A 27,807-nucleotide genomic window follows, 5' to 3' on the forward strand; every position below is an offset into this window, starting at 1 on the left:
GCATTACAGCAAGAATTTTGGGATGAAGATCAAGAATGTCTCTTAGGCTTTTAAGAAGGTTTATATGTTCTCTGGATGTCTAAAAAATATTACATAAGGGGAGTTGAGTGTGGAGCTTCACTAAGGAAAGATTTCATCAGCCAACAGAAGGATTATATTTGGCAAAGCAAACCATTTTCTGTCAGTGGTAGCCCTTATCTCCCTCCTCTATGGAAGGATTAAATCTAACATAAAAGCATCTCTACTATTGCAGAAATCCTTTCCTCGGAGGAGAGTTGTGTGTAGGACTAACGTATTCTGCTTGATAAAGAAACTTGCACTGATCAGAAGTTGCTGCCTTGCTTAGCCTTTGGCATGTACCTCCCCAAGGATTAGATTTATTTATAGTTCAAGAAGTAGGCAGTTAGGCAGAGCCAGTTCTGTTGATAGACTGGGCAGGAGATGGCTGGCTGGGTCTTACCATGTCGAGACAACACCAGTGTTTCTGCCAGTAGCTGGCAGTGGTCAGTAGTCTGTCAGGGAGTGTTAAACTGGCATCCTCCAGTCATGACACACCAGGAACTGTAGGATGGGAGAGGGTTTGCATCTGAGTAGAAACATATTCCAGCTTTCTCCAGTCTCTTGCCCTTTCTGCACATCTGAAACAGCTTTCACCTTTAGACTTGCGGCTTTTTTTCCTGGCCAAAGCCTCAAACTGTTCTTTATTCTTTATCTCTTCCTCACCTCTCATCTGATTTCAGCACTGTCACTCACATTCCTCCTTGATTTCTATTACTTGACTCTACCTCTAGTTTTTCTTTCTCTCCAGCTGATCCTTTGGCCTTTCCTTTTGTCCCTTCCAGCCAGATATAGTTTCACATTAAAAGAAGCTGGTATGACTAGCTTAGATATCTGTCTATATAGGAGTTGTTTACTGAGAGTGAAATGAATTCCCTTGCCAAAGAGTGCAGCTTGTCTCTGCCGGTGCCTGTGGGTGTCTGACAGGGCAAGGTCCAACCATCTCACCTATCTCTCAAGCTCAGTACTTGGTGCACCAAATGTGGTGACCAGCCCTTTCCTGCAGAGAGGTCATACATTTTTAAGTCCTTATGGCTCTTTGGGATTTGAAATGCATCTCCCTACTGTCTCTCTGGCTACCTAGCAAATTATGAAGATGAGTCTGCTTAGAGGTGTCTCCCGTCCTGCCTCTCTATATGCAAAGCCATGTGCATCGAGCTGTGCAGAGTTTGCTGAGCAGAGGGGCAGGAAGCCAGCAGGTAGCTGCTGACGGGACCCTGCCAGGGTGCAGGTGGGATGGGTGAGATGTGGCTTCTTGAATGGAAGAGCAACAGCCCCAGGCAGGGAGACAGCTGGAGCTGAGCAGGGGAGAAGGTTGGGTCTGGAGGCTCTGCCCACTGCTATGTGAAAAGCCAACAACCAGGTTAACAAGGTACAAGTGGGTGGCACAGTTCCTTCTCTGGGGGCACAACAGGTCTGCTCAGATCAGGAGAAACAGTGAGCTGACTGTGGCACTGGGCTAAGTATCACCTAGCTGAGTTGTGGTGCTCACCATGCTGAAAGGCTGGGAGGGAAGTGGTACCCAGACCCTCCTGCCAGCGCTCTGCCGTGGCAAGGGGCGGCCTCTGAATCTCTGTAGTGATAGCTTAGCTATTGATTAGAACAGATAGATTGGATCTGTTATCGTTAGATGCAGTACATTATTGTAATTTGGATAACATGGTAGTGCTTTTCTCATTGCCACCAGAACACAAAGAGGAGGCGGTTAAGACTTTTTCTGAGCTTTATCAGAGGAGAAATACTAACTGTGAACAGTTTATTAGAATTGTTGTGACAGATGCTTGATTGTGTGAAGCATTTGAGCATGCACAGTGGGAAACGAGCCGAGCATCACAGAATAACAGTGTGTGAAGAATGCTGAAAGTCATATGGTCCAAACTTGGTCTGTGTATCATGCAACTTTATTAATATCTTCATTTTGCTAATGGGGGAATTAAAATTATATTAGATGGAAAATGTGTCTGTTTATATTGTCAGTAATATTAAACATATTTTAAAAAAGTAAGCTCTCTTTAATGTTAAGTGATATACTAATATTAATGTAAGCATGCAATAGTGGCAGTGTTTGAAATACCAAGCTAAGCATTTTTTTAGGTATGAGATTCTGAGATTGTACAGCTTAAATTTTCATGTCTCTGCAAAAAGTTGGTGCTTTGATGCATAAATTCTTTGAAAATCTTGAGATTAATGCTTGATAATTTAAAAAAAAAAAAAAAATCTAAGGGATGTCAAATTCTACGGACCCTGAATTGTTGTCTGTTCTTGCTTAGTCAGCTCTGGAGCTTGACTTAGCCTGGCAGCAGGTGGGGGTGTCAGTGCCCTGAAACTAGACAGTTTAATTTCACTGTTATGGGAAAAAATAAAATGACAGGTCACTGCAATACATCAGATGCAAGGGAGAGTTGAGTGTGGGGAGCCTTATTGATTTTTCTTCATTTTGTTTTCTTTCAATGCAGCTACTCTAACCTGCTGTACATGGCCACCCAGATTGCCTCTGGAATGAAGTATTTAGCATCTCTGAATTTTGTGCACAGAGATCTGGCAACTCGCAACTGCCTGGTGGGGAACAACTACACCATCAAGATTGCAGACTTTGGCATGAGCAGGAATCTTTACAGTGGGGATTACTACCGTATCCAGGGAAGAGCCGTACTGCCCATACGTTGGATGGCCTGGGAAAGCATCCTCCTGGTAGGGACTGCACAAAACCATTCTCTTTCCCTTCCTCTGATTTCTGACTGTGCCCCTGAAATAGTAACAACGTGTATGTGTAACAGTCCTTACAGCATCAAAACATATGCTACAGATGCCCCAGGTGAGATGTCCATTAGGTCACATTGGACATAGCTCGGATCCTGGAAAAGGAGCGTGTCCTTGCAAATACAGCACGGATCATCTGGGGCATAATTTCTGTTCTGTGCCTGGTGTTCAGGATTCCTGCTGGAATCATAAGGAAATTGCCTTTCTGTGCTTATTTCCCCAGCTGTGAAGCTGAGAAGGACAGGGACAGAACTTCATGAGTTTCAAATGCCAAGTCTGGTTTTGAGGTTGAGGTTTTGTTTTGTGTTTAAGTGTCCTGCTGTCTCCTCTTAGGAGATTGTTCAACAGCCCAAACACATCCAGACTGGAGGCAGTTCTTTAATATTCAGCCCCATATTTCTTTCTCAGACTAGTTGGTGAGATCACCTGGTTATACTTTCTTACAACACCCACTCTGAATACCCAGCAAAATTGTACTTACCTCTGCTATAAAGGCTGATAGGCCTAATTTTTTCTAAATTCACCCTATTTTCCTGGTTACAGCTGCATCTAAACCCTAAGTTGCTCCGATCTTCCTTGTGTGGATATCTTCCAAACATTGACAGACTGCTAGGGTTGCCAGATAAGCCTGGGCAATCCAGGTCTTGGATGTTTTCTGCCCAAATAGGCCCTCCAGCCCCTGATTGTTGTCTGTTATTTTCTGAGCAATCTTTAGCTTCTTTTTACTTCAGAAACACATTGTTCCAAACACAGCCAGTTTGGGTACATTTTTCAAAGACCGAAAACAGGGACAGCAGGCAGACTGTAACCGGCTTCTTACATGTGCAAAGATCAAAATTATCTTGGCCTTTCTGTGAGTCGGGAGTCTGCTTCGGTCTGCTTTCACCCCGAAGGCTTTGCTTCCTATTCAAAGGCTTTTCTGTGCTGCACTGCTGTGTTTCAGGTGGAGGTAGGCAGCAGTTATCCACCCCCTGCCACAGTCCATTTTCCTACAGCTGCAGACAAATACAGACTCTTTTGGGATGGACAGTAGTCTCTGGCTTTCTCTGAGACTTGCTTCCTGTTTCAAGAGGTCTGCCCCAGTGAAAGCTGTCCCAGGGGTCCCACAGACATGCTGCTCTTGCCCCACAAAGCAGCAATGTCGTACGTTGGTCCTCTTGTGCATTGCTGAGAGCAGGTCACCTGATCTGCTGTCTCTTTTTGAGAGCATTTTCCCAGGTACGAATTCTGCATCCTTGTGTTTAGCTGCAGGGAGTGTAGACTGAAGTGGGTTTTGCTGGATGTGTGCTGTGAGCAACCTGGGCTTACCAACATCTTTTCTGTTAACAGGGCAAGTTCACCACAGCCAGTGATGTCTGGGCATTTGGTGTCACCCTCTGGGAGATGTTCATACTGTGTAAGGAGCAACCGTACAGCCTCCTCTCAGATGAGCAAGTCATCGAGAACACAGGAGAATTCTTCCGGAGCCAGGGCAGGCAGGTAAGAAAGCAAATGTGACCTCTCCTTCCCTCACTTGACCTGGTGACATCCAAGTGGATCTTCCCAGGGCCTTTCTGATGTTCTTGCGTCATCTGCAAAAGTCACTGCTTCTATTACTTATCTCTTCAAGCATGTCCCACCTCTCCTCCCCTTCCTCCAGGCTCATCGTGCTGGCTTTCCTCTCTTGTAGTCCCACTGGAAGAATATTTTGGCCCTGTCCAGTGCTTCTTCCTTATAAGCCGCTTCTATTTCAATCTGCCCATGATGCACTGTCCTCCTTAGCATTTCTGGCCTCTCCTACACAATCCTTAGCTCTTTGCCGTTCTCAGATCTCTCTCCCAGTAGTGTTTTCTCTGAAAGACAAGGAAGCACTTACTGAGGTGGGGAAGGAGGAGTTGTTACTGCCCAGGGATTAGATACTCCCTGTAATATCTCCACACGTGTTGAGAAGCCTTTGGCCATCTTTAGTTGCTGAAGGGTTTTTCTGTGTCATTGTCCTCTCTTACTAACTCCCAAGCAGGACTGTGCACTCCACTGCTGCTACCTTCCATAGGTACCAATGATGATGCTAAATAGAGCAGGACAATCCAGCACCTCAGTACTGAGGATCACTGTACCCTGAAAAGTGCAGTGCCAGTTGTATGCTGTTCTCCCCAAAATTCACCTTTAGCACAAAATAAGTTAAAGGATTAAGGGGAATAAAATAATGGGAGGTTTTATTCACTGTCTCCTGAACACTAATGATTTAGTGAAGAGCCTAAAAGATGTGTATTGAAATGAGAGTGGGGGGAAAAAAAAAATCTGCCAAGCTGTGCTTTAGATAAGCTCTAAAAGGTGTTTTTTCTCTCTGCTAACAAGCTGTCACGATGCTTAGAAAGCCTCATGGGTTGTCTACGGTGAGTGAAAGTATTTGGATTTTATTGTGGTAAATTTGGTTTTGGTTTGTGTTTTGCTGTCACTTGGAAGACAAACCTCTCTGAAGCATTCATGTTTCCTGGGGGACAAAGGACTATTTTGTGACCAGCTCATCAAACAAGTTGGTAAAGTGTCCACAGTACCATTTGAGATGGCATCAAAGTTCCATCCAGACTTCACTGCCAGGTTCATGCTTAATGGATTTCAAACACTGCATGATGGCTGTGTCTTGTAAACCTAGAATGAAACTGTCCTTTTGGTTTTAATTTAGTAGAGGTTCAATTCTTTTATGAAAAGCCCACTGAAATAGCTGTATTTTTCTTCCTTTCAGATCTATCTCTCCCAGACTCCTCTGTGTCCTAACCCTGTGTTTGACCTGATGCTGAAATGTTGGAGCAGGGATATAAAAGATCGTCCCACTTTTGACATGATTCACCACTTCCTGCTAGAACAAATGGAATCAAACATTTGAATCCAGAAAAAGAGACAAACTGTTGAGAACAGAGTGACTTCGGTGTCTCTTTGCCTGTACCTCACAGGAAGATGGTCAGGCCACCTTGCTCTCCTCCCTTGACTGTTCTGTATTTAAGTTGAGATGTCCATGGCAGCTGCTCATTCTATTGGCCATGGTCTGACACACAGGACCAGAGGATCTCGTTTGGTTGAAAAATCATCTCCTCTTCCGAATCATTTCCTGGGAATACTGTGAGAGGGGTTTTATTTGATACCCGTACACCTTTGGGCAAAGCGAATGAGTAAAACTTTACAAGGGACTTGGCTCTCTCTCCTGGGTGGAATAGAAAGCTACCAGTTGGTGAGAGTGCTACCACTCAAAACAGACTTCTAGAAGTAAAGACTTCAGTTTTAGAAAACTATTCCATTAAATCAAATGGAAGTCTTGTGCACATTAGCAAGTGTTTTTGTTTGCTCTTGCTACAGACAATATGTATAGTGAGAGACTAGAAATGTGTAGAGCTAGGGAATGGTTTAACAGACTTGAGAACTGACGGAGCTGGATTTAGCAACCCTTTGGAAGTAATGCTACCAGGGTCTACGGAGGATGCTGATACAAGAGTCCAAGATCATGTTCTTTTTTCCTGTGGTTGTTAAGCACTGCTTTTGTTATATATGTGCGTTTTCCCCACACTGGATTTTTTTTCTAGAAAAAAATTTTGAAAATGAATGTTAAAGGTCATAGGAAGGTCATGACGGTAGAAGATCTTCTTTTGACCTACAAATTAAGGCTAGGGTAGGGAGTTTGTATTGAAAAGTAGCTGATACTGTACTACTGTCACTATGTAGATTTATTAGCCTAATGAACTTGTAGCCACAATGGACTGATGTGCAATTAATCCTGTATAAGTACCCATTAATATGAGATCTCTAAGTGAATGCTGTTACATGTGCAGAGGGAACTTAGATTTGGTGAAACGGAATGGCTGAGAGCAGAACCTGCTATGTCACTTGTCATAGCTCACACAAGAGGAAAATGAGCAGAGTACGGGTTGTCCCCTGGCACGCGTGTGCGTACGCACTCAGATATATATTTCTAGCATCAGCCGTTCCTCTTCAGGTCTGCAGCAGGGTTAGTGCTGTCAGCCAGGCAGATGCACTTTGGCCCAGGCTCCTTTATTGCCATGGTCAAATCTGGCATCGGGAGATGGGACAGACATAACCCCTTAGTTTGGGTTTGCGTTTTATTTTGGATGCTCCCTGCACAACCTAAGACAACTTACTCATTGAACTTGGGGTTGTGTTTTGTTGTGTCACAAATGGCTCATTCTCTGGAGGGTTTTAGAGGGCTCTGAAATCCATTTGGAGTGAGTTAGAGAATTCAGCTCGTTTCTACAATAAATCCATTGTGGATTTACCAGGTGCCTGGGGAATACTCTGCTACTCCCTCTCTAATTGTTTAGCAAGATACTTAGGACCAAACCAAATATTTCATAAGCTGGGAGAAGATGAAAGCTCAGCACTTGGCATTTTTTAAACAGCATCCAGCATAGCATATATTTCCAGTAAAGATTATAATTTTTATCTTAGCCACAAGCATAGTGTGAATGGCTGTCTGTGCTACGAGCTCTGTAAGAGGGCACTGCTGAGAGGGAATCTCAAAACAGTTATAATATGAGGATAATTATGACTGTTATGTTGAAAGAAAAAAACCTACTTCTGAGTTGGCAGATGCCAGGACGGAGCATGGCATGGCCATGTCTGCTTCCCAGGCAGAGCAAACTCAGTCATGAAGTTTCCCCAGTTGCAGCTCATTTGATAGGACCATGTCCAGATTGTCCTGCCACAGACCTGGCGTGGGGGTTCCTCTGGCTGTGTGTAGGCGTGTCCATCCAAGCTGGTCCTCTGAGCCCCCTTTACGTGATAAGGAGCTGGATGGTACAAGTCATCTCATCTTCCTGTGAGGGCTACATGGGCTCAGGTGAATCTCACCCCCAAATAGTTTTGGTTTTTTTTTTTTTTTTTCTTCCCTTTGACTAGAGGGGCCCAGGGTGAGCTGCCGTTACACGTGTGCACTGTCTGTCTGGAGCTGGGCGATGTGAGTCAAAGCCAGCGTGGTCCCTGCTGCAGTCTGTCGGGCACTGGCAAACCACACATCATTTGTATTTCTGGAGTATTTCTATCCTGTCCCAGAAAATGTACCCAAGTTAATACACAGCCATGTGCGTGATCTGTACTTCAGAGTTTAGAGGTACCAGAGCACTGTAACATCACCCAGATGGGCTTTGTACTTCTGTTATGTCAGGACATGCTGTTCCTCTGTTGACATGTTGACATACGAAGTTTCTCTCACATCAATAAATTCTAATGATAACCTTGACAAAAGTGAATTTCTACTTTTTTACCCAGGTTTCTGTAATGAGAACTGATATTTTGGTCTGATTATTCATTAGCTCTTTGGGAAGTCTGTGGTCCCCAGGTTTGGAAATAGCAGCCACTGGCCATTTAAAGGAGTGAGCTCTTCACTGAGTGAAGGGAGTTTCTGAAAATGCTGGGAAGATGCTGACCTGAGCCTCCTCAGGAGCCAAGGAGGATGATGGGACCTGGAACAGCCTGGGATCGTTGCTTGGTGCTATGAATATGGTGCTGCATTTCAGTAAGCAATTTTTTTTTTCATAGAATCACAGAATTGTTTAGGTTGGAAAAGACCCTTAAGATCATCCAGTCCAACCATTAACCTAACATTACCAAGTCCACACTAAACCAATCAAGGGTAGACTAGACTAAACCATGTCCCAAAGTGCCACATCTACGCATTTTTTGAACACTTCCAGGGATGGCAACTCCACCACCTCTCTGGGCAGCCTGTTCCAATGCTTGACTACCCTTTCCATGAAGAAATTTTTCCTAATAGCCAATCTAAACCTCCCCTGGCACAGCTTGAGCCCATTTCCTCTCGTCTTATTGCTAACCACATGGGAGAAGAGACCAACACGCACCTCACTACAACCTCGTTTCAGATAGTTGTAGAGAGCTATAAGGTCTCCCCTCAGCCTCTTCTCTAGGCTAAACAATCCCAGTTCCCTCAGCCGCTCCTCATAAGACCTGTGCTCCAGACCCTTCACCAGCTTCCTTGTCCTCTGAACATGCTCCAGCACCTCAATGTCTTTCTTGTATTGAGGGGCCCAAAACTGGACACAGTATTCCAGGTGCGGCCTCACCAGTGCCCAGTACAGGGCGACAATCACCTCCCTGCTCCTGCTGGCCACACCATTCCTGATACAAGCCAGGATGCTGTTGGCTGCCTTGGCCACCTGGGCACACTGCTGGCTCATGTTCAGCCTGGCTGTCAACCAACACCCCCAGGTCCTTTTCCGCCAGGCAGCTTTCCAGCCCCTCTTCCCCAAGCCTGTGGTGTTGCATGGGGTTGTTGTGACCCAAGTGCAGGACCTGGCACTTGGCCTTGTTGAACCTCATACAGCTGGCCTTGGCCCATCGGTCCAGCCTGTCCAGGTCCCTCTGCAAGGCCATCCTACCCTCGAGCAGGTCGACACTCCCACCCAGCTTGGTGTCGTCTGCAAACTTACTGAGGGTGCACTCAATCCCCTCATCCAGATCATTGATAAAGATATTAAACAAGGCTGGCCCCAAAACAGAGCCCTGGGGAACACCGCTCGTGACTGGCTGCCAACTGGACTTATCTCCATTCACCACAGCTCCCTGGGCTCGGCCACCCAACCAGTTTTTTACCCAGTGAAGACTATGCCTGTCCAAGCCATGAGCTGCCAGCTTCCCAAGGAGAATATTGTGCGAGACAGTGTCAAAAGCTTTGCTAAAGTCCAGGTAAATGACATCCACAGCCTTTCCATCATCTACCAGGCGCGTCACCAGGTCATAAAAGGAGATCAGGTTGGTTAAGCAGGACCTGCCTTTCATGAAACCCATGCTGCCTGGGCCTGATCCCCTGGTTGACCTGCACATGCCTGTTGAGTTCACTCAATACGAACCTCTCCATAATCTTTCCCGGCACTGAGGTCAGGCTGACAGGCCTGTAGTTCCCCAGGTCCTCCTTCCGGCCCTTCTTGTAGATGGGTGTCACATTAGCAAGCCTCCAGTCATCAGGGACCTCCCCTGTTAACCAGGACTGCTGAGAGATGATGGAAAGGGGCTTGGCAAGCTCCTCTGCCTCCTCAGTACTCTTGGGTGGATCCCATCTGGCCCTATAGACTTGTGAGCATCCAGGTGGCACAGCAGGTCATTAACTGCTTCCTCCCGGACTATGAGGGCTCTATTCTGGTCCCCGACCCTGTCTTCCAGCTCAAGGGCCTCAGTACCCTGGGGATGACCGGTCTGGCTGTTAAACACAGAGGCAAAGAAGGCGTTAAGTACCTCAGCCTTTTCCTTGTCCTCGGTGACAGTGTTCCCCCCTACATCCAGCAAAGGATGGAGATCCTCCTTGGCTCTCCTTTTATTGCTGATGTACTTATAAAAGCATTTTTTATTATCTTTTACAGCATTGGCCAGATTGAGTTCTAGCTGGGCTTTTGCTTTCCTAATTTCCTCCCTGCATGACCTAACAAGATCCCTGTACTCCTCCTGAGTTGCCCGCCCCTTCTTCCAAAGGCTGTAGACTCTCCTTTTTTCCCTGAGTCCCCGCAAAAGCTCCCTGTTCAGCCAGGCCGGTCGTTTTCCCCGCCAGTTGGTCTTACGGCACACGGGGACAGCCTGCTCCTGTGCCCTTAAGGCTTCCTTCTTGAAGAAGGCCCAGCCTTCCTGGACCCCTTTGCCCTTCAGGACTGCCTCCCAAGGGACTTTCCCAACCAGTGTCCTGAACAGGCCAAAGTCTGCCCTCCGGAAGTTCATAGTAACAGTTTTGCTGCCCCTCCGCTTGGCATCACCCAGAATTGAGAACTTTATCACATCGTGGTTGCTAAGCCCAAGATGGCCTCCGACCTTGACATTTCCCACAAGCCCTTCTCTGTTAGTAAACAACAGGTCAAGTGAGGCACCTCCCCTGGTAGGCTGGCTTACCAGCTGTGTCAGAAAGTTATCCCCCACATGCTCTAGGAACTTCCGAGACTGCTGCCTCTCTGCTGTATGGTATTTCCAGCAGATGTCCGGCAAGTTGAAGTCCCCCATGAGAACAAGGGCTAGCGATTGCGAGACTTCTGCCAGCCGCTTGTAGAACGCTTCATCTACCGCTACGTCCTGGTTGGGTGGTCTATAGCAGACTCCCAACAGGACATCCGCCTTGCTGGCCTTCCCCCTCATCCTTACCCATAAGCACTCAACTTTGTCATCTCCACTGTCAATTTCTATACAGTCAAAACACTCCCTAACATACAGAGCCACCCCACTGCCTCCCCTTCCCTGCCTATCCCTTCTGAAGAGCTTATAGCCCTCCAGTGCAGCACTCCAGTCATGAGAGTCGTCCCACCACGTTTCTGTGATGGCGACTATGTCATAGCCATCCTGCTGCAGAAGGGCTTCCAGCTCCTGTTTGTTGCCTATACTACGTGCATTGTTGTAGATGCACTTGAGCTGGGCTATTGATTTCGCCCCCAATGTTGCCATGCCACCCCTGGGGTCCTCACTAGCGGGCCCGTTTATATCCCCTTTTTCATGTTCATATTAAACTCGGAGGAAGATCTAGGCTGGGAGGGAACTTTGTATGTCTCTAATCCAATTGTCCACTGAAAGCTGAGCTAACTTCAAAGCTGCATTGCGGTCCTCTGGGTGTTCCCTATCTAAGCTTTGAAGTTGTCCAAGAATGGAGATGCCACCATGTGCCAGGGCTGTGCCTCTCCTGTGAGGGAGAATTTTCTCCTTGCGTCCGGTGAGCCTTCCCCTTGTTGCATCTTGTGCCTGTTACCTCTTGGTCTTCTGCTGCACACCTCTGAGAAGAGCCATCATACACCTCTCAGACCCATCCACCCTGCAGACCTGGGGTTGTGGGACAGGTCTGCCCCTGGTTAGAGCTCAAGTATTTGGGCAAACTCAAATATATTTATACAGGCTGGAAATTCCAGACCTCCCAGAGTCTTTAGGCACCAAGGGCAAGAGTCGAAGCAGAATTTTTATCTCCTCAGATACAATTTTGGGTAGAGTATAGGCACCTAAACAGGTCAGAACAACCCTTGAATACTCTATGATTTCTAGTTAGTAGCTTTGAAACCTTAAAATGATTCTGCTAGCCTTGTAGCTGAGCTCTTCAAGGCCATAGAGGGACTTCAGCAGTGAAGCAGGCTTGCTGCTGGTATTGTAGCTGTGGCTACTCAGTGGCTGCTCACTAAACAGGAGACCTGTGTCTTGGTCCTGCCTTCAGCTGGAGGGGGGCGAAACCCACTGCACACAAGACAACATGACCATACAATGTTGGGAATGGGAACAACCTTTATCTTACATGAGGCAAGGCAGCAAAGGATTGCACCCTCAAACAGCCAGACCAGGAGGGCAGCAAGGAGCAGGGAGAGGAGGGTTGAGCCTTCCACTACAGTGTGGTGAATCCTTGAACCTCTGCCTCGGTGTTTCCTCAACAGAAAGATATGTGTGTGGCCATGTGTGTGCAGGCAGTGCTGGCCTGGCCATGCATGTGCTGTACCAGTGACCGGGCACACACAGCCAGGCTGTCCCGAGTTGTGCATGTTGGACGTGAACTGCACCATGAACATGTATTTGTGCTGGGGCTGCTTATGGGAAACATCTGGCGCTACTGTCCCAAGGGCTATGAGCCTTCAGGAAATCTGACAATTGCTATAAAATCTTCATGCTCATCCAAAATTTGCAGGTGGGGGAAAAAAAAAAAGACATGTCCAGAAAAACCTGACAAGCTGTGTGCTGCAGCTGGAAGTGCTGTCGGGTACCGACAGCACTCCCAGCAGCATCACAGAGGTTTCCCGGGCGACTGCATCGTGCTGCTACCTCCTTCCTCCCACACCCGCCACCAAGAGCTGCTGCATTGCCATGGCAGCCCCGAAGGAAAATAGCCTCTTCCCTCCCAATCCCTACTATATCCCTGGGTAAGTTCTGAAGTTCATCCAAAATGTCTGCTCACTTCCAGTGCAAATAGCTCCAGTTGGGATCATGTAGTATTTATGATTCATGATACTTTTTTTTTAAAGACACTATTAAATATTCTATGTAACAGTGCTCCAAAGGAGACAGGGCTCCAGGATAAGAAGCACCACCTTGTAACAGGGTATAATTAAAGACCATGCCATAGCACATTGAGGGTAAAGTCAAAATTGTTCTTCCCCCCCCCCCCCCCCCCCCCCGCTTTTTTTCATTTGTTTTAAGTTGCCAAATGTTACCAGGGCTGCTGTGCAGGCTTTGGCTTCCAAACTGTCATAACTTTTGCATGAAGGATGTTTGAAGATCTCCTTTGAATAAGTAGTTGCATAGACATGTTATGCTCTTGTCAAATTGGTTGGAGCGCAGTCCTGCTGTGGCATCTGAGCTCTTTGAAGAAGTCAGTACTCTGTGGATGCTGGTGATCTAGTTGATACGTAGTTAGATTTTTTCCAAAGCTTTTTGCAACATCCTCCTCTAAAGGCTTGAAAAGAAGAAACCAAGCTGTCATGGTTAAGAGGTAATGAGTTATTGGTTAAAAGGTAAGATATGAATGGCAGAAAAAAGTGGATAGGCTTCACGGTGAAGTAGAGAAGTTGTGCATGGAGTCCCCTGGTGACCCGTGCTGGGAGATGTGGTCCATGATGTGTAAATAAGCTGGGAAGGGCTGGATGGCCACTGAGGGAAAACAAGCTTCTGTTCGTACAAAATCACTCGGATTAGTCCAGCCTGAGGGTAACTCCAAAGGGTGTCTGGATGACCTCCCAGGGCAGAGGGGCTGGTGACAGCCCAGGCTGCAAACCTCAGCACAGAGAAAACCAGCTGTGTCCCGCACAGCTCCAGGTGCAGCACAAGTACAGGCAGGAGGCAGGCAGATCCCAAGCTGCCAGATAAAGGCTGGAGCGCATTTGCTTCCTTAACGATGCTCCTGAGGTGACAATCAGATCAGTCCTTCCCATTACAGCAATGTGCAAGATTTTTCCATTCCTGGTCTCCATATCTTCCATAAGCTCTGGGGTTGGGGGTTTTTAACACGTTTTTGCATCGATGCAGTTGTCTGAAGATGTGATGTGTTACTCCGTGCGTGCTGTCACCCTGTCAAAGCTGTGCACTGACAGCAGCTTGGGAAAGACAAGTAACAGCAAGGAGGGAGCTGTGGCTGGGCTTGCACCTCCAAAAGCCTCCAAACCTTCCCTTGCTTGCTCCTGCCTGCAGACAGCTCCCTCAGAAGCAGCTTTGAGCCCTAATACTGTCACATCAGCTGGGGCTGCTCCTCTCTGGGCTGCTGCTTCAGCCACTAAAGGCAGGAGGAGGAGGAACCAAATTCTGCCACTGCTTTTGGCAGTGCCATGCAGGGTCATAGCATCACCCTGAGCCCCAGAGGAAGCCCCCATGGGTGGCTGAGGGTGCTGCTTTGCATCTGCTTTGGGTGGCTGAGCACAAGGAGGAGCTGCCTTAAGGGCATTGCCAGAGCCTGGGCTCTGCTGTTGACAGACAGTGCACCCTATGCCAGGGTGCCAGCAGGAGGAGAAGGAAGATGCTGCATCACGGCATCTCACCAGTGCCGTGAGATGTGCTCTCATGTGCTGTATCCTGCTGTGCCGGTGAACCCGCAAACACAATGAAGGCATCAAAATAGGTTGCTGTCACTCAGGTCGGTCAATGGTCACAGCCAGGGCTTTGAAAATGCCACCACAGTGTTCAAGAGCATTGGGAAGCCAAAACCAACGTGTGGGATAGTTTGGGAAGGACTTGGTGCTCACAGAAGGGGTAAATCCATGAATCCTGGGCTCAGTCCTGGCTGCCCCATCCTGAATTGGTGGAGCTGGGAAGGGCAGAGCTGAGTGAGGACAGGCCCAGGGCCAAGGCTTTTCCCTGGTGATCAGGAAGGCTGAGCAGGTTTAGGTGACGTGGTCTGGGGAGTGGTGATTGAAGAGATATGGCTGAGTAAGACAAAAGTGAAATAGTGCTCAGCCTTGGGAAAGCAGGTTACTCACTGCTTGCCAATGAGGTTTGAGATCAGCGGCTGCAGGGGCTCAGCGTGGACTACAGAAATGGGGGATCTCTCTGGTTTCTTAATCAAAATACCAAGGATAAGGTCAAACAGCCCTGCTGAGACTGGTCTCTTCCCCAGGTGCCACAGCTTTTATCAGCGGCACTTGTAATTCACTCTGTGGCAGATCCCTTTGCCATAAACCCAGACTGACTTGCCCGAGCTCCTTGGATTACCTTACTTTTAATTGCTTATGAATTGAATCCTTTCTCAGCCCTACCATTATTTTGTTCATGATCAAAACCCCTCTGGCCATCCTGTAATTATTCAGGCTATGTCATTTGTGCTCTTGCTCAGCTTTATCATCCTGGTGTAGCTTCCCCGTGTTGCAAGACTCATTGAAAATCAATGGTGATGAGCCACCGAGCTCCTCCGGCAGCAGCCGGTGAAAGATCCTGCATGCAAAGTGGGAGAACTTGCCAAGTGTAAATGCACGGCTCTGCTCGCTGTTGTTTAAAGTATTTGGAAGGGAAAGTACTTACTCATCATCTTATGATCTTTATGCATCATCTGGCTTTATCCCCAGATACGCAGTAGGATCATTGATTGAATATTTCTGTCTGTACATTGTAACTGGCAGCTCTACCTTTCTTCTTCAGTGGTGGTATAATGTCACCATTAGAAAATTTGATACTGGGAATAGCTAATGTTTCTGATCCATACTGGTGGACTTGGGAGCAGAGCCAGAGCTCCAGCACCTGCCCAAAAAGTCAAACTGCCCGTCCCAGGCCGTGGGGGGCAGAGAAACAGCGTGTCATTACACACCCTGCACAAAGGTCTCGAAAAAATCACGTGATGTTTGTTACTGGGGCTGAGCAGCTGCCTGCCCACTGATGCCTCTCCATGTAATGCAGTGCCTGGGTAGGTTTTGGCAGGTACAAGCAATTTTTCTGATTTTTGAGTTTCAATATTGAACAAGGGACACTGGGTAATTCCAAGTAACTCACTGTGTTTTAGAATAGAGAGAGTGATTGCAAATGTAAAACTGGAGCATGTTTAAATGGAAATAATATTTTAACTGGGAGGCTGTCGATGTCAGCACTGTCAAAGCAACTGCAGCCCACACTGTGCTCCTGCTGTAAGTTTTCCCATCCACAGATGCTGCTTTGGCCATGCTTCCTGACCTCATCCCATATTCCTCCATGAACCAAAGCACAAGCCTGTGCCTAAGCATGCTTGTAAATCTGTAAGCCAGTTTTCATGCTGATATGTAAGAACATGCATGTGCGAACACACACACAGACACACCCACCTGGCTTCATGCATAACCACACACATCTCCTCAGTGCTCCCCTTGTGCTGCTGCTCCAGCAGCATAAACGAATTCATGCTTGCAGGCACAGCCCTGTGCAATCACCTTCCCTGGGCTCATGTACTCTCAGCCACATGTGCTCCTGGCCATGGCCTTTCCAGTGTACAAAAGCTCTGAAGCAGGTTATCCTATCTGCGGGCACCTTCTAATGCCATCTCAGTGACTGCTCTTTTTTGGTTTCCTCCTCAGCTATGAGGGCTTCATCCCTCAGTACAACTATCAGTTTGGAGAAACCTTTGGCAAAACCACCTACCGCCTGCTGACGGATCCTGGTGTTAGCAAGAGCCCTCGCCCCTTGCTGGCACCGCTGTACAAGCCCAAGTTCGTTGAGGACTTCAGCAGGACAAAGCACAGTGTCCAGGGTTATCTCCCTGGGTGTCCAGGTGAGCACACCCTGGGTCTCATCCCTTTGCCAGAACAGACTCTGCTAACGAGCACCAGGGTCTGTGCCCATCCTCAATAGGCACAGTGAAATGGGATATTTTCCATGGAGCAATCAGAGCTCTGGTGTAGGAGCACAGACGTGCGGAGAGCCGCACTGGTGCGGAGTTGGAGCACTCAGCCGATGAGCATGGGGCTTCTCGCATTGGGTGGCTGGTGGAGTGGAGAGGAGAATTTTAGTTCCCAGGTTATCTTCAGTTAGATGAAGATAAATGATTTTATGGCATATTATGAATTCACTCCCCAATTCTTCCATATTCCTGTTGTGGTTTAACCCCAGCTGGCAACCAAGCACCACACAGCCCCTCACTCACTCTCCCCCAGCGGGATCAGGAGAGAGAATTGGACGGGTAAAAGTGAGAAAACTTGTGGGTTGAGATAAAAACAGTTTAATAATTGAAATAAAATAATAGTGATAATAATAAATTGTAATGAAAAGGAAAATAACAAAAAGAGAAATAAAACCCAAGAAAGACAAGTGATGCAAATGAAAACAGTTGCTTACTACCAACCGATCGATGCCCAGCCAGTCCCTGAGCAGTGTCCTCCCCCGCCAACCTCCCCCCCAGCTTTATGTGCTGAGCATGACATCCTATGGTACAGAATATCCCTTTGTTGAGTTGGGGTCAGCTGTCCCGCCTGTGCGCCCTCCCAACTTCTTGTGCACCCCCAACCTAGTTGCTGGTGGGGTGGGGTGAGAAGCAGAAAAGGCCTTGACTCTGTGTAAGCACTGCTCAGCAGTAACTGAAGCATCCCTGTGTTACCAACACTGTTTTCAGCACAATCCAAAACACAGCCCCATGCTAGCTGCTGTGAAGAAAATGAACTCTATCCCAGTCAAACCCAGCACAACTGCACAGGCTACAATCTGTCTGGGGAAGGTTGGCTCTGCCACCTCCAACCCTTTCCCGGCTGACCCGCCTGGTGCAGCGCTCGTTCTGCTCAGACCTCTTGCAGCTTGTGGTTCATTTTGGATCTTGCTGCTCCTACCTCAGCTCAGCAGAAGGGCTCGTGTGCCCTTCCTTTCCCTTCCCACCTTCCCCACTTCTGCTAACAGGCCCCATCACCTCCATCACACACTGAGACATGCTCACGTGGATTCCCAGCTCTGGGAATTTGCAGGAATCTCCTACCAAGTCTCAGCCCTTCCAGGCAAAGTGCCTGGTCCCAGTTGACCCAAATCAGGCCACAGCAGCAGCCACACCATAATCCTGATCAGACCCTCTCAGGGACATGTCATCCTTTGGAGGCACATTTGCCGTGTACTATATCATGTGTCTAAGCTGTAGCTGTTGTGGACACCCTGTTCAGTGGGAGCGAGTCCACTCCCAGCTGAACCGCAGGGGTAACATACCTGGGTGGTATCTGGGTCTTCATTTCCCTGGGGATGGCCACACCAAAGTGATGCTTTCCCATTTCTCGCTGGGAATTTGTACTGTGTAGCTTCTCTCAGACTTTTAGCATTTCTGTTCTTCCTAGCCGTGTTTTCCAGGATCCAGGTCTCTACTATGCAGGTGGTGTTTACAGGCATCATTCCTGGACATTTAAATTTGCATTTCCTTGGACTAAAAGGTAGTTTGGATGGACACAACCAACCAGTTGACCTAGTTGCTCTCTGTCATTATCTTGTCCTCATTCTTGTTCTCCCCTTGCCAACCTTTATGTCACCTGGCAACGTTTGCAGCTGGGAGCTCATGTTTGCTGCTCGTTGGTGAAATTCTGAAGAACATGGCCACAAGGAGCACCTTGCTGTGCTGGTAACTCTTCATCAACAGCTCCTGCTGTTGAGCTGTTGGTGCGTGATTCCTAAAACACTTCACTGCAAACTTTATTAGTACTGCCTGGCATCCTTCTGGGTATGTTACATGATGGAGATCAAAGAGCTCATGGCAGTGTTGGATCTGTGTGGTTGCCTTTAGCAAAGTCAGTCAAGATTTTTTTCTCAAGATTTATTTTTGATAAAGTCTTGTTGATGGGCACCAAGTATATTGCTGGTTTCTATCAGTTGAATCCCATGTTGTTTTCTTGCTGGAAGTGAGGCCAGGCTCAGTTGGTTGGGGATATCAACCAGGGTTATGCTGGATCTCCAGGGGTGGCTGTGTTGGCATTGAGGGGTTACAGCATAGGCCAAACGTGCAGGCACCCGCTCCCCAGGAAGCTGAAATGAAAACATATGGATATTTACTCAAATCAAATGCACAGTTCTCTCTTGGCTTTTAATTTAGTGCCTTACTGTGCAACCTTTCTGAATCAGTAAGTTTGGAAAACCCAGTGTCACAAAAAAGAGCTAACATGGATTTCTCAAGTACAAAACAACTTCATTTTGCCTTTTCCTTTGGTTTGTGGGATAAAAAGAAAAGAGTAGATGCAATATTTTCATTAATAATGAAGGAAATATTAAGATAAACCTGCTTTAAAATTTGCACACTGGATTGAAAAATCACTTTCATCAAGGATTTGTCTTTATTTTGTTGCTAGCCTGGACAACACTTGATAATTCAGTTACATAGAGTATATATACTTTACAAGGTTATATACAGTCTATACTTTATAATACAGTTATAAGCAGATTGTAAACCTAAATGCCCATCAGAAGTTTTAGACTCTTGCAGAAAGGAGCAAATTTTGCTCTGCGCTGTTTGAGCCAGGACAGGCTGTAATTCCCCAGGACTCTCTGCAGATGAAGCCTTTGCTGGAAGATGCTGTCTTGTCTGTGGGGCTTTGCATTGTGATACAGATGTCTACCAAACATGAGGAGGTCAGGGGAAGTCAGTAATGACCAGAGGGTTGAAAAAAAAATGACCTATGAGAACAAAAATGGGAGGAATTTGGTTTGTTTAAAAAAGACAAGACTGACATAGTAACAGTTTTCCAATAAGGAAAAGGTTGTTGGGGGGCATAAGAGCAATCATCCTCTGTAACCACCGAGGAGGGAGAAATTGGCTTCACTCCTGGCACAGAGCATGAGGAAGCACCTGGTCTGGAGGTGTTGTACAGTGCTGGGGCAGCCTGGGGAGCCACATCATGGGACATTTTTATGGGAAAGTCAAACAAAAGTTGCCAAGCTTGGCTGTCCCTGTGGAGTTTCAAGCTGCAGGGCTCTGTCCCTAGTTCACAGTGGAGATATTTAGCATACACTGGCTGTAAGATAACTTTTTTCCAGCTGGCGTTACAGCAGACCTTTTCCTTGATGAGCAGCAATGATGCCAGTGCAAGAATTCATTGGGGGTGGTGGTGGTGGGGGTGTCTGTGTTTGGGGTGTGCTGACTCAGCCACATGGAGAAAAGGCTATGGTTTCCCCACCACCACTCCCTTACTACTTTGTAGCTTGGCTGATAATATTTTACAGTTTAGATGTCACTTAGAATAAATTTTAAGTTACTGAGCTTCTATCTGTGCAGTTTTTCTGTGCAGGCCAGTTTATTGGATGGGGCTGATGTCACTCGCAGGATACATTCACAGCCCGTGGGATGCTGTTGACCTCCAGGCTCCTTCCCTACAGAGGGATGTGTGGGGGCTGAGGTCCAGTGTGATGGGAACCCCTCATCCTCGTTTGGCCACTCCTTTCCCTTAACTCAGTGTCTGTCCTGCAGGGTACTTTCCCTATGAGAAAGCTGGGGCTACAACAAGCTTTCCTGAACCAGTCCTTGGGCCAAACCCCACCCCACCGGGGCCAGGGCCGGCAGAAGAAGAGCTGATGATGATGCCTATGGACCCCATACCCTGGCACCAACCCAGCGAGTATGTCCCAAGGACACGACTGCCTCAGGGGTACCCACAGAGGATTTCACACTATCCTGTGTCTGAGGAGCGAGAGTGGCGATTGCCCGAGCTAACCCCAGCCTGTGGGCAGGGAAAAAGGTGCGGACATGGCCAGCTCAGCAGTGCTTTGGCAGGAAGCAAACCGGTATGTGGTTTTGGGTGGAAGAGACATATGGTAAGGGATGCTGCTGCAGAGGGTTGGGGTTTGGGGACTGATGGGCATGGAAGGGCTCTCCTCAGTCCAGGAGTGTGAAGAGGGAATTTCATATGGGCGTGGATGGCAAGGACAGAAAGTTTAGAGTGTCACGTAGAGAAATACCAAATACACAAATGTTTCTAGCAGTGGCAAATCCACCACATCTTCAGGAAATTGTTGTAAACGTTAATTATTCTTCCTAATCAAAAAGGTTTATCTTCTCATTTAGTTGAGTCTTAGCTTCAAATCCTAGTCATTAGATCTTGTGTTATGCTGTGCTATGCAACCAGGCTTCTGTTTCCTTTGGGTGAACTGGGAAGCCCTGCTGCTGCTCTCCTCTTCCTCCTGAAAAGAAAGCACTTCTGGCACCTTTGGTTACGTGCCGGGTTTCTGACCCCTTAACTGCTCCCACTGCTCACCTGAATTTCCCACCATCGTTATCCCTTGTTGAAACAGAAGCATTGGAATTTGCCTATGGTGCTGGGTGCTGCTTTGTATGGCACTGCTGGTATCACTCGGGACCAACATGTTTGAGCCCCTTATTTCTCCTGGAGCCAGAGACAGCATTTGTCACGTCACAGCCAGCCAGGGCTCTGCAAATCTCCTGAAGGCAGAGATTAGAGATTTGACGTATCAAGTCAAAAGCTGGCTTGGAGATAAATCCTAAGAAGGGGGATTCCTGCTCCTTGCTCTGAGAAATGGGTTTTGCAGAGGAGCTCAGTGCCCAAAGCTCCCCTTGTTCTTCCTGGGGATTTTGCAAAACCTCTATGTACAGGCAGCTCATCTGGTAATTTGACTTTACCAGAAATTCTTGGAGTAGCTCTTAGTGTAAAGCTGGGAAGAAATGGAAATGGCAGTTGCTGTTCACAGGTTCTGGCAGTGATTTAAGCAATGGAGCCAAAGGAGGAAGCAGGTTTTACTGGTGTTTATTTTATTTCTGCTTTTATTTTGAGCCTGTAAAAATTGAAGGTGTGACTCTGCCAGGAGTGGCTGAAACCGCAGATGTGGCGCAAGATAATTGGTTACCAAAACTGGATGTACCAAATGCGATCCAACAGAAAGTCATTCCAGGTAAAAAAGAGAGAGGTCGTGCACAGCATGAGTCCACCTCAGAAGAAGTTGTGTCACCCTTCTCCCCCTGGGGAAATCTCAGAGACATTGGCCAGTCGCTCCAGCTCGTTTGAACATTTTGGGATGGAAAACGCCCCTGCTCCTCTCCATGCAAGGGTGTTTCTTTGGGATGCTGTCACCCCCGTGGATCTCACACTGAGGGACACATGCCCATAGGCAGGTGGAAGGGATGCAGGAGCCATCACAGTTCCCCACAGCTGTGGGGCCAGGCTAGAAAATGCTCAAGAAAGCAAAGAGCAAAGGGTTATGGGCTCTGCACCAACTCCAGCAGCTTGATGAGTATCTGTTACTGTTGAGGTAATTTCTCTCCTAGAAATAAGATGCTTTTCTGACTCATCAAATCAACACACAGTGGTGTATTGCACCATCATAAATGTATAAAACTCTGTCTTACAAGGTGTTATACTCTGTAACTTCTCCGCTTGCACTGGAAGAGTGTTCCTGTGCAAGCAGGAGAATTACGAAGGGCGATGCACTGGGCTCCCCCCTAAAGGGTATGACACCCTTAGGGATACTTAGCTCTGTGGCAGACCACAGAGAATACAGGGGTAGCATGTCAAAATATTTTAGACTCGGTGAAAGAGCATCAATGTTTTAGGATGCAGAAGTCAAATTTTGCACTCTCCAAAGCATCCATTTGGGAAGAGTGAGTTCTGGTTGCTTTTAGGATGTACCTCCCTCTCTGTTTTATGTAGTTTTAGACTTTATATATCTGTCTTATAATTAGTGAAAATTTGTTGGATGGGCAGGGCAAATGAGGAAGAAAGGTTGGACACCCAGTTGTTAGCCCTTGAATGTGTATTAAACTGGGAGAGAACGTGACAGAGCTGTTGGTGTAAAAAAAGACTATAAGAAAATGAAATGTTTCTTCCATACATCATGGAAACCAACAAAGATCAGTTCAGCCCATTGAGTTTTCCTTTGGAATCATAAAAAATACTCTTTCAGAAAAGATACTTCACATGTAAGAGTTAATTTTACAGTTTAAATGGATGAGTTTTTCCTTCCTATACTCTGCCAAGGTTTTGTATTTATCCCAGCCTCTTCCACTTCCAGACTGGTTGATCCTTATACGATATGTATGTTCTCAAGCAGAAAATGTTCTCTCTTGTCTTCTTCCGAAGGGTACGCTGGATTCATCCCCCGCCTCACCGGGATTAATGGCGTGAACTACATCCAGAGTGTGAAGGAAGCAATGAACGAATTTGACCGACAGCAGGTAGATTATATGTACAAATCTTATTTCAACAATATAATGCTGGTGTTGATTCATCTCCAACACCAAAAGTAGTTTCATCTACCGTAGTAGTATTAGAACTGGGGTTCTAAGTACAAGCAAAATAAAATGCTGTTAGGTAACATGTTGAAAAAATCATGAGCAATGAAATTCTGTAACTTGTTTCCTTGGGACATTAAGGGAGGATAAATGAGTTCATAAAAGGATTAAGCAAATCCATTGAGAGTTGGGTCAAAGGTGGCTATTAAAAATGTTGCTCTGAGTGCAGAAACACAGGATACAAGTATCTGTGCTTCACTTACGGAGTGTATCTTCTCTACCTGGATGGCAGTGTTGGATGGCTTCCTGGGCTGCTTGGATGGATTATTTCTCCCTTTTAATTGGTTGTAAGGCTTTTTCCTTTACTAACATAATTTGTCTTCAAGGGAACTAGATCTTCTTTCTCCTTCTTTTGGGAAGGATGCAGAAATATGCCCACTGAAAAACTATTTTGTCCCATTGCTGTAAGATCTCCCATATAATCCTCCTACACAGGAAAATAAGATCCCTCCCACAGCAGTCAATAGTTTGCATTCAAAGCTACACGTTTCTTCCTGCTACCAGGATGGAGTGAGATCCCTGGGATGCAGCCATCTTGCTGGTCCTGTGCCAGTGAGGGCTGATCAGCTCAGTGACGCAGCTCATTAAAAGCAGGTTACAACATTTCCAGCCCTTTCTGGTCACCGGGATTCACTGCAGTGCTTTTGTCCCAGAGTGTATGGGTCTGATGTAGAAAAAAGGCCAAGACTGAGGATCCCCAGCTCAGAGAAACTCAGCTGGGAAAAAATGACTCAGCAGGGAGAGCAGCACGGCTGACGGTGCTCATGGCAGCCTCATGCTTTGGCTGAAATATATTTTCCTGTGCTGGCTTCCTTATTCATCTGCCATTAACAGGAATTTAAATGAAGCAAACAGAACAAAACCCAGGCATTATCAAAACTAAATGTGCTGTTTGCAAAGCCTTTCTGCCCCTGATTTCTTAAATGTCTGCCATGTAGTAAATCAGCGAGGGAGGTGTTTCTCTGTTGCAGGATTCAGCAGAATCCAGGCTCGCAGAGGTTAGCTGCAGCACATCAGGTGCTGGAGGAATATAAGCATGCTAAAAAAAAAACCACACCACAAAACAAACCCTACTACATTTCTCTCTAAGATGGCTTCTGACTTCAAGCCACTAATCTTCTGCCCTAAATCTCTGTTGCCCTAGGTTACATACTGGGATGTGCCATGGATCATTGCTTACTGTCTGCATCAGGGAAAATAATGCAATCCTCTCACTGCAGTGCTGCACTTAAGGAATTGCAGCAATCGCTCCATCATGAGTCACAAAATGGTTCAATGGCCTCACGGTTTGCTCAGCTCTGTGAACTCAGTCCCTTCACCACTGAGCAGGGTGCATGCCGAGGAGGGCGGCACAGCTTTAGTGACTTCTTTAGAGGTTTTGCCACTGCAGAGACATGCAGAACTGCAATATCCATCCTCAAGCACAGCCCCTTATCTGGGTCTGACCTTGGAGCAAGGACAGATCCAGGAGATGATTTACACTCTCCCTGCAGTTAACACCCCCTAAGCCTTCCTGTTCCTCCTAGCTTGGGAATTACTGGCTAATCAGTAAGACTCATGGAAAAATAAAACCGGTTGAAGGGGTCAAACCAAAACACAGATGTGCAGAGTCACAGCACAGGAGCAGATGAGGCACAGACCCAACTCCCAGCAGCCAGTGCTGGCTCACACTGTATCAAACGTATGAGCACAAGGTGTTTGAGACTTCCGGATGATGCTCAAAGGTGATGAAATGCAGTCCGGTCTGTAGAGATCCTGATGACTACACCTAGGCCAGGAGCTGCTCTGTGCAGCTGGGGATATGAGCTAGCAGAGGCAGCGCTGTCGAGGCCTGTCAGGAGAAAAACGTATGAAGTAGAAAAAGGGGAAGATATAATGTAGCTCCTAACAAGGAGAAAACAGAACTGGAAAGAGAATTGCTGTACATTATATCTTCTTTAATATGGGGTCAAAGCACATGATGTGGGTAACAATGATATGGTTTAAAATGAACTGTACTGTATTGTTGGGTTTGTTTGTTTTCCAGTTTTTGCAGAGAAACACAGCTTGCAGCTTTGGCAAGATATTTCCCCAAACATACTGGCCTAACAACAGAATTTACACCAGTGATGGACTGATACCTTCCTACATGGGCTTCGTACCACGTAAGTTTATCAGCTGAGTGAAAATGAAAGTCACTAATTACTGTCATTAAGTAGCGCTGTTATTAGCTGTAGTGCCATAGTAGTGACCAATTACTGAAATGTTCCACATGGGTAGTAGATTTTTCTTGCAGTCTGTGCCAAGGTGCTGGAGCTGTGCCATCCCCTGCCTTTCTGCAGGAGAGACCATCATCCTCACTGCCAGCCTGGGCTTGTGCAGAACATTCCTCTGTTTTCCAGCCACCATCCCCCTGCAAAATCAGAGGAGGCTCAGTAACACCGCACCTGTTACATGGGTGCATTACAATTTCATCAGGAAAGTGATTCTTTTCTAAAAAGCTTGAAGTCTGATAAAAAGCAAAAGGTAGATGATACAAAGGGGTTGAGAAGGCACAAAAAAAGCAGCGAAATGGTCTTAGCCATCAAGACAGGTGGTGGCTACTCCGTACTGTCCGCCTGATCCTTGTCAGTTACTGGTGTTGCCTAAAAGGAGAGGTCTGAAGAAAGTAATTTTGTCTATGTTAAGGTTTGTCCATACACCTTGAAAACATTAAGGTATCAGGCTAAAATTTCAACAAATCAGCAACTAGTATTGCTATCTTTGGCCACAGCAAAGTCAAGAGCCCACAGCTCAGTAATGTGGGATGGGAAATCATGGAGATAGATAAGCTAGAAAACACGAAACTCATAGCTTGTACTTAATGCAATGCAGAGGAGGAAAATGGTAGAAGACACAAAATGTGGCAGTAATGAAAGCGAAGAGTGGGAAAATTACTATCCTGGCAGGGTTGGACTGTAGCTGATATCAAGGTTGAGCCCAGAGAGAACGTTAAGGAAGTGAATGTGGCTCTAGCAAGACTTGTATCGGGGCATGGGAAAGCCGTACAGAAAAAGCAAAGTTCAACACCCGGCCAGTCATCAGGAGCTTGAGGGATGGTCTAAGGGAAAGGATGGAAGCATCATACACACTGATGGCGAAAGGTGGGGCTGGGGCCTTCTGATCAAAGATGAAGAGAAATATGTTCATTTTGGCCTCTGTCACCACACTGCTGCTCTGGGGCAGACGGCAAGCGCAGCAGCTGCTGTCCCCGGTGCATGACAACTCGCCTGTCCCCTTCCCTCACATGGCAGCTCTGGGTCATCTCACAGCAAAGCCCCGGCTGTTCTGGGTGCCCGTTTCCTCTGTGCTGGATTGCTCAGGGAGGGCTGTGGTCACACTCCACGCGGCTGTGGCCTGCAAGCTAAAGGCCCCTGGAGAAGGAAGGGCTTTATGAACCTAAGGGTAAGCTGGACTGCAGTGTTAATACTTACCCATGTGTTTTGTCCTCTGTCCACAAGCCTGCAGAAAGCAGGGAGAGCAGCCGGAGCTCTTCAGAGGAGGGTGACTAATGTAGCTCTGCCCAAAAGGGTGCTGGGGAGGGACAACGCTGTCCTGCCCTCGGTAACTGGCAGGCCAGGGAACACACTGGCTTCAGTGCAATGAAAAGGACGAAGAAAAAAAACCACACCCTAAAATCAAGGACAAAAATCAACTGCTTAAAGTGTTACTTCATGCTTTAAAAATCCGTTGCCATCTCTTCACCTACGGAAGTATTCTTCTGTGCAGGTTTGAAACAGCCACCTGCTTCTGTAGACAGACTGATTTCCACTGCCCCCAGAGCCACCACAGTCAGTGCAATTTTAACTACTCCAACCAGTTCAACTCTGGAAGGAGAAACTTATTTTTAAGACAGAAAAACTTAACACAAAATCAGTTACAATTAAGAACACAACAGAATTTATTCAGCAGGAAAGCAGCCTGCTGTCTCCTGTCCAGCTATTCAGTGACAGGTTTGTCACTTAAGGTAACACTGAACTTATTAACTGTTTCCACAGTAAAAATCTGCTTTGCTAATATAGGGTTTTCATGAGACAAAACAGTGTGACTTGGTATCAGGTGTTCAGCTCACTTCAAAAACAGAGGCTGCAGTTAACAGCTGATTGATTTGCTTTTAAAACCTCTACATACCCATTTTAAAAGAAGTGACTCCAGCAAAGCTGCATACACAGGAGCTCTTGTCACTTGTCCTTAGCAGTAGGCTCAGCACAGCTTGTCACAGCTGTCCCCAGCGCTCTTGTGACCGGCCACGGCAACCTGCTGGGTAGCCGCAGTGGATCAGCCACAGTGAGGCCAGCTCATCTTCTGCTACACACACCCACCTGTATCCGAACAGCAACTTGCCTGCACCATGCTGTCGCCCAGGCAGCCAGCATAAGCTACAGCTTACAGACGCCTACATTTGAACCTACGCTTCCATTACGGTCAGGAGAGCAGCTCAGCTCCCGCCAAGAGTGAAGCCTGTAACAGGAGTCCACATGCAGGTACCTAAATTTAGACACAGCTTGGAGCTGAATTCCATCCTCCATGTGAAGTGTATCCCTCTCCACCAGTATTGATTTTAAACAAATAGCAGAGAATTTCTGCAACTCCCACAGCACCAGGAGCAAGTAGGACTGCCACCACATCCAGTGACAGCAACAGGCATGCACCTCATTAGAAGGCAGGGAGAGAAGTGTGGTTGCATGGGCAGTGGCAGGGCTCACGCCAAATCTGTTATTTTTCTTTTCCAGACCTCCGACACACCTACGCGCTTACTTTTGGAAACAGCACCCGAAAAGCTTACCAGAAGGAACAAAGGAGACGAGCTTGTGCACTGTGAAAAA

At 47.0% G+C, this 27,807-nt stretch overlaps 2 protein-coding genes across 2 annotated transcripts in view; both read left to right on the forward strand.

The window, feature by feature from the left end:
- Nucleotides 1–5,683, forward strand: part of LOC104031876 (discoidin domain-containing receptor 2) — a 30,866-nt gene extending 25,183 nt beyond the window's left edge. Inside the window, exons 14-16 of the mRNA XM_009484015.2 lie at nucleotides 2,514–2,748; nucleotides 4,147–4,296; nucleotides 5,543–5,683. Coding sequence (XP_009482290.1) covers nucleotides 2,514–2,748; nucleotides 4,147–4,296; nucleotides 5,543–5,683 — 526 coding nt within the window. The remainder of the gene's footprint in view (nucleotides 1–2,513; nucleotides 2,749–4,146; nucleotides 4,297–5,542) is intronic.
- A 6,944-nt stretch (nucleotides 5,684–12,627) lies between these two features.
- CIMIP2A (ciliary microtubule inner protein 2A) lies at nucleotides 12,628–27,803 on the forward strand. The gene is made up of 7 exons (XM_075717205.1): nucleotides 12,628–12,683; nucleotides 16,287–16,480; nucleotides 20,132–20,445; nucleotides 21,450–21,567; nucleotides 22,752–22,846; nucleotides 24,990–25,107; nucleotides 27,715–27,803. The coding sequence occupies exons 1-7, from the start codon at nucleotides 12,628–12,630 to the stop codon at nucleotides 27,801–27,803; spliced, it is 984 nt and encodes a 327-aa protein (XP_075573320.1).
- Nucleotides 27,804–27,807: the final 4 nt, after the last annotated feature.

The sequence above is a fragment of the Pelecanus crispus genome, chromosome 9 (assembly GCF_030463565.1).
Source record: "Pelecanus crispus isolate bPelCri1 chromosome 9, bPelCri1.pri, whole genome shotgun sequence".
NCBI lineage: Eukaryota > Metazoa > Chordata > Aves > Pelecaniformes > Pelecanidae > Pelecanus > Pelecanus crispus.

Coding starts and splice junctions, on each gene's coding strand:
- CIMIP2A (XM_075717205.1), top strand. CDS start 12,628: ATGGCAGCCCCGAAGGAAAATAGCCTCTTCCCTCCCAATCCCTACTAT. Junction 16,481..20,131: donor TTATCTCCCTGGGTGTCCAG/GTGAGCACACCC, acceptor TCTGTCCTGCAG/GGTACTTTCCCTATGAGAAA. Junction 22,847..24,989: donor ACGAATTTGACCGACAGCAG/GTAGATTATATG, acceptor TTTGTTTTCCAG/TTTTTGCAGAGAAACACAGC.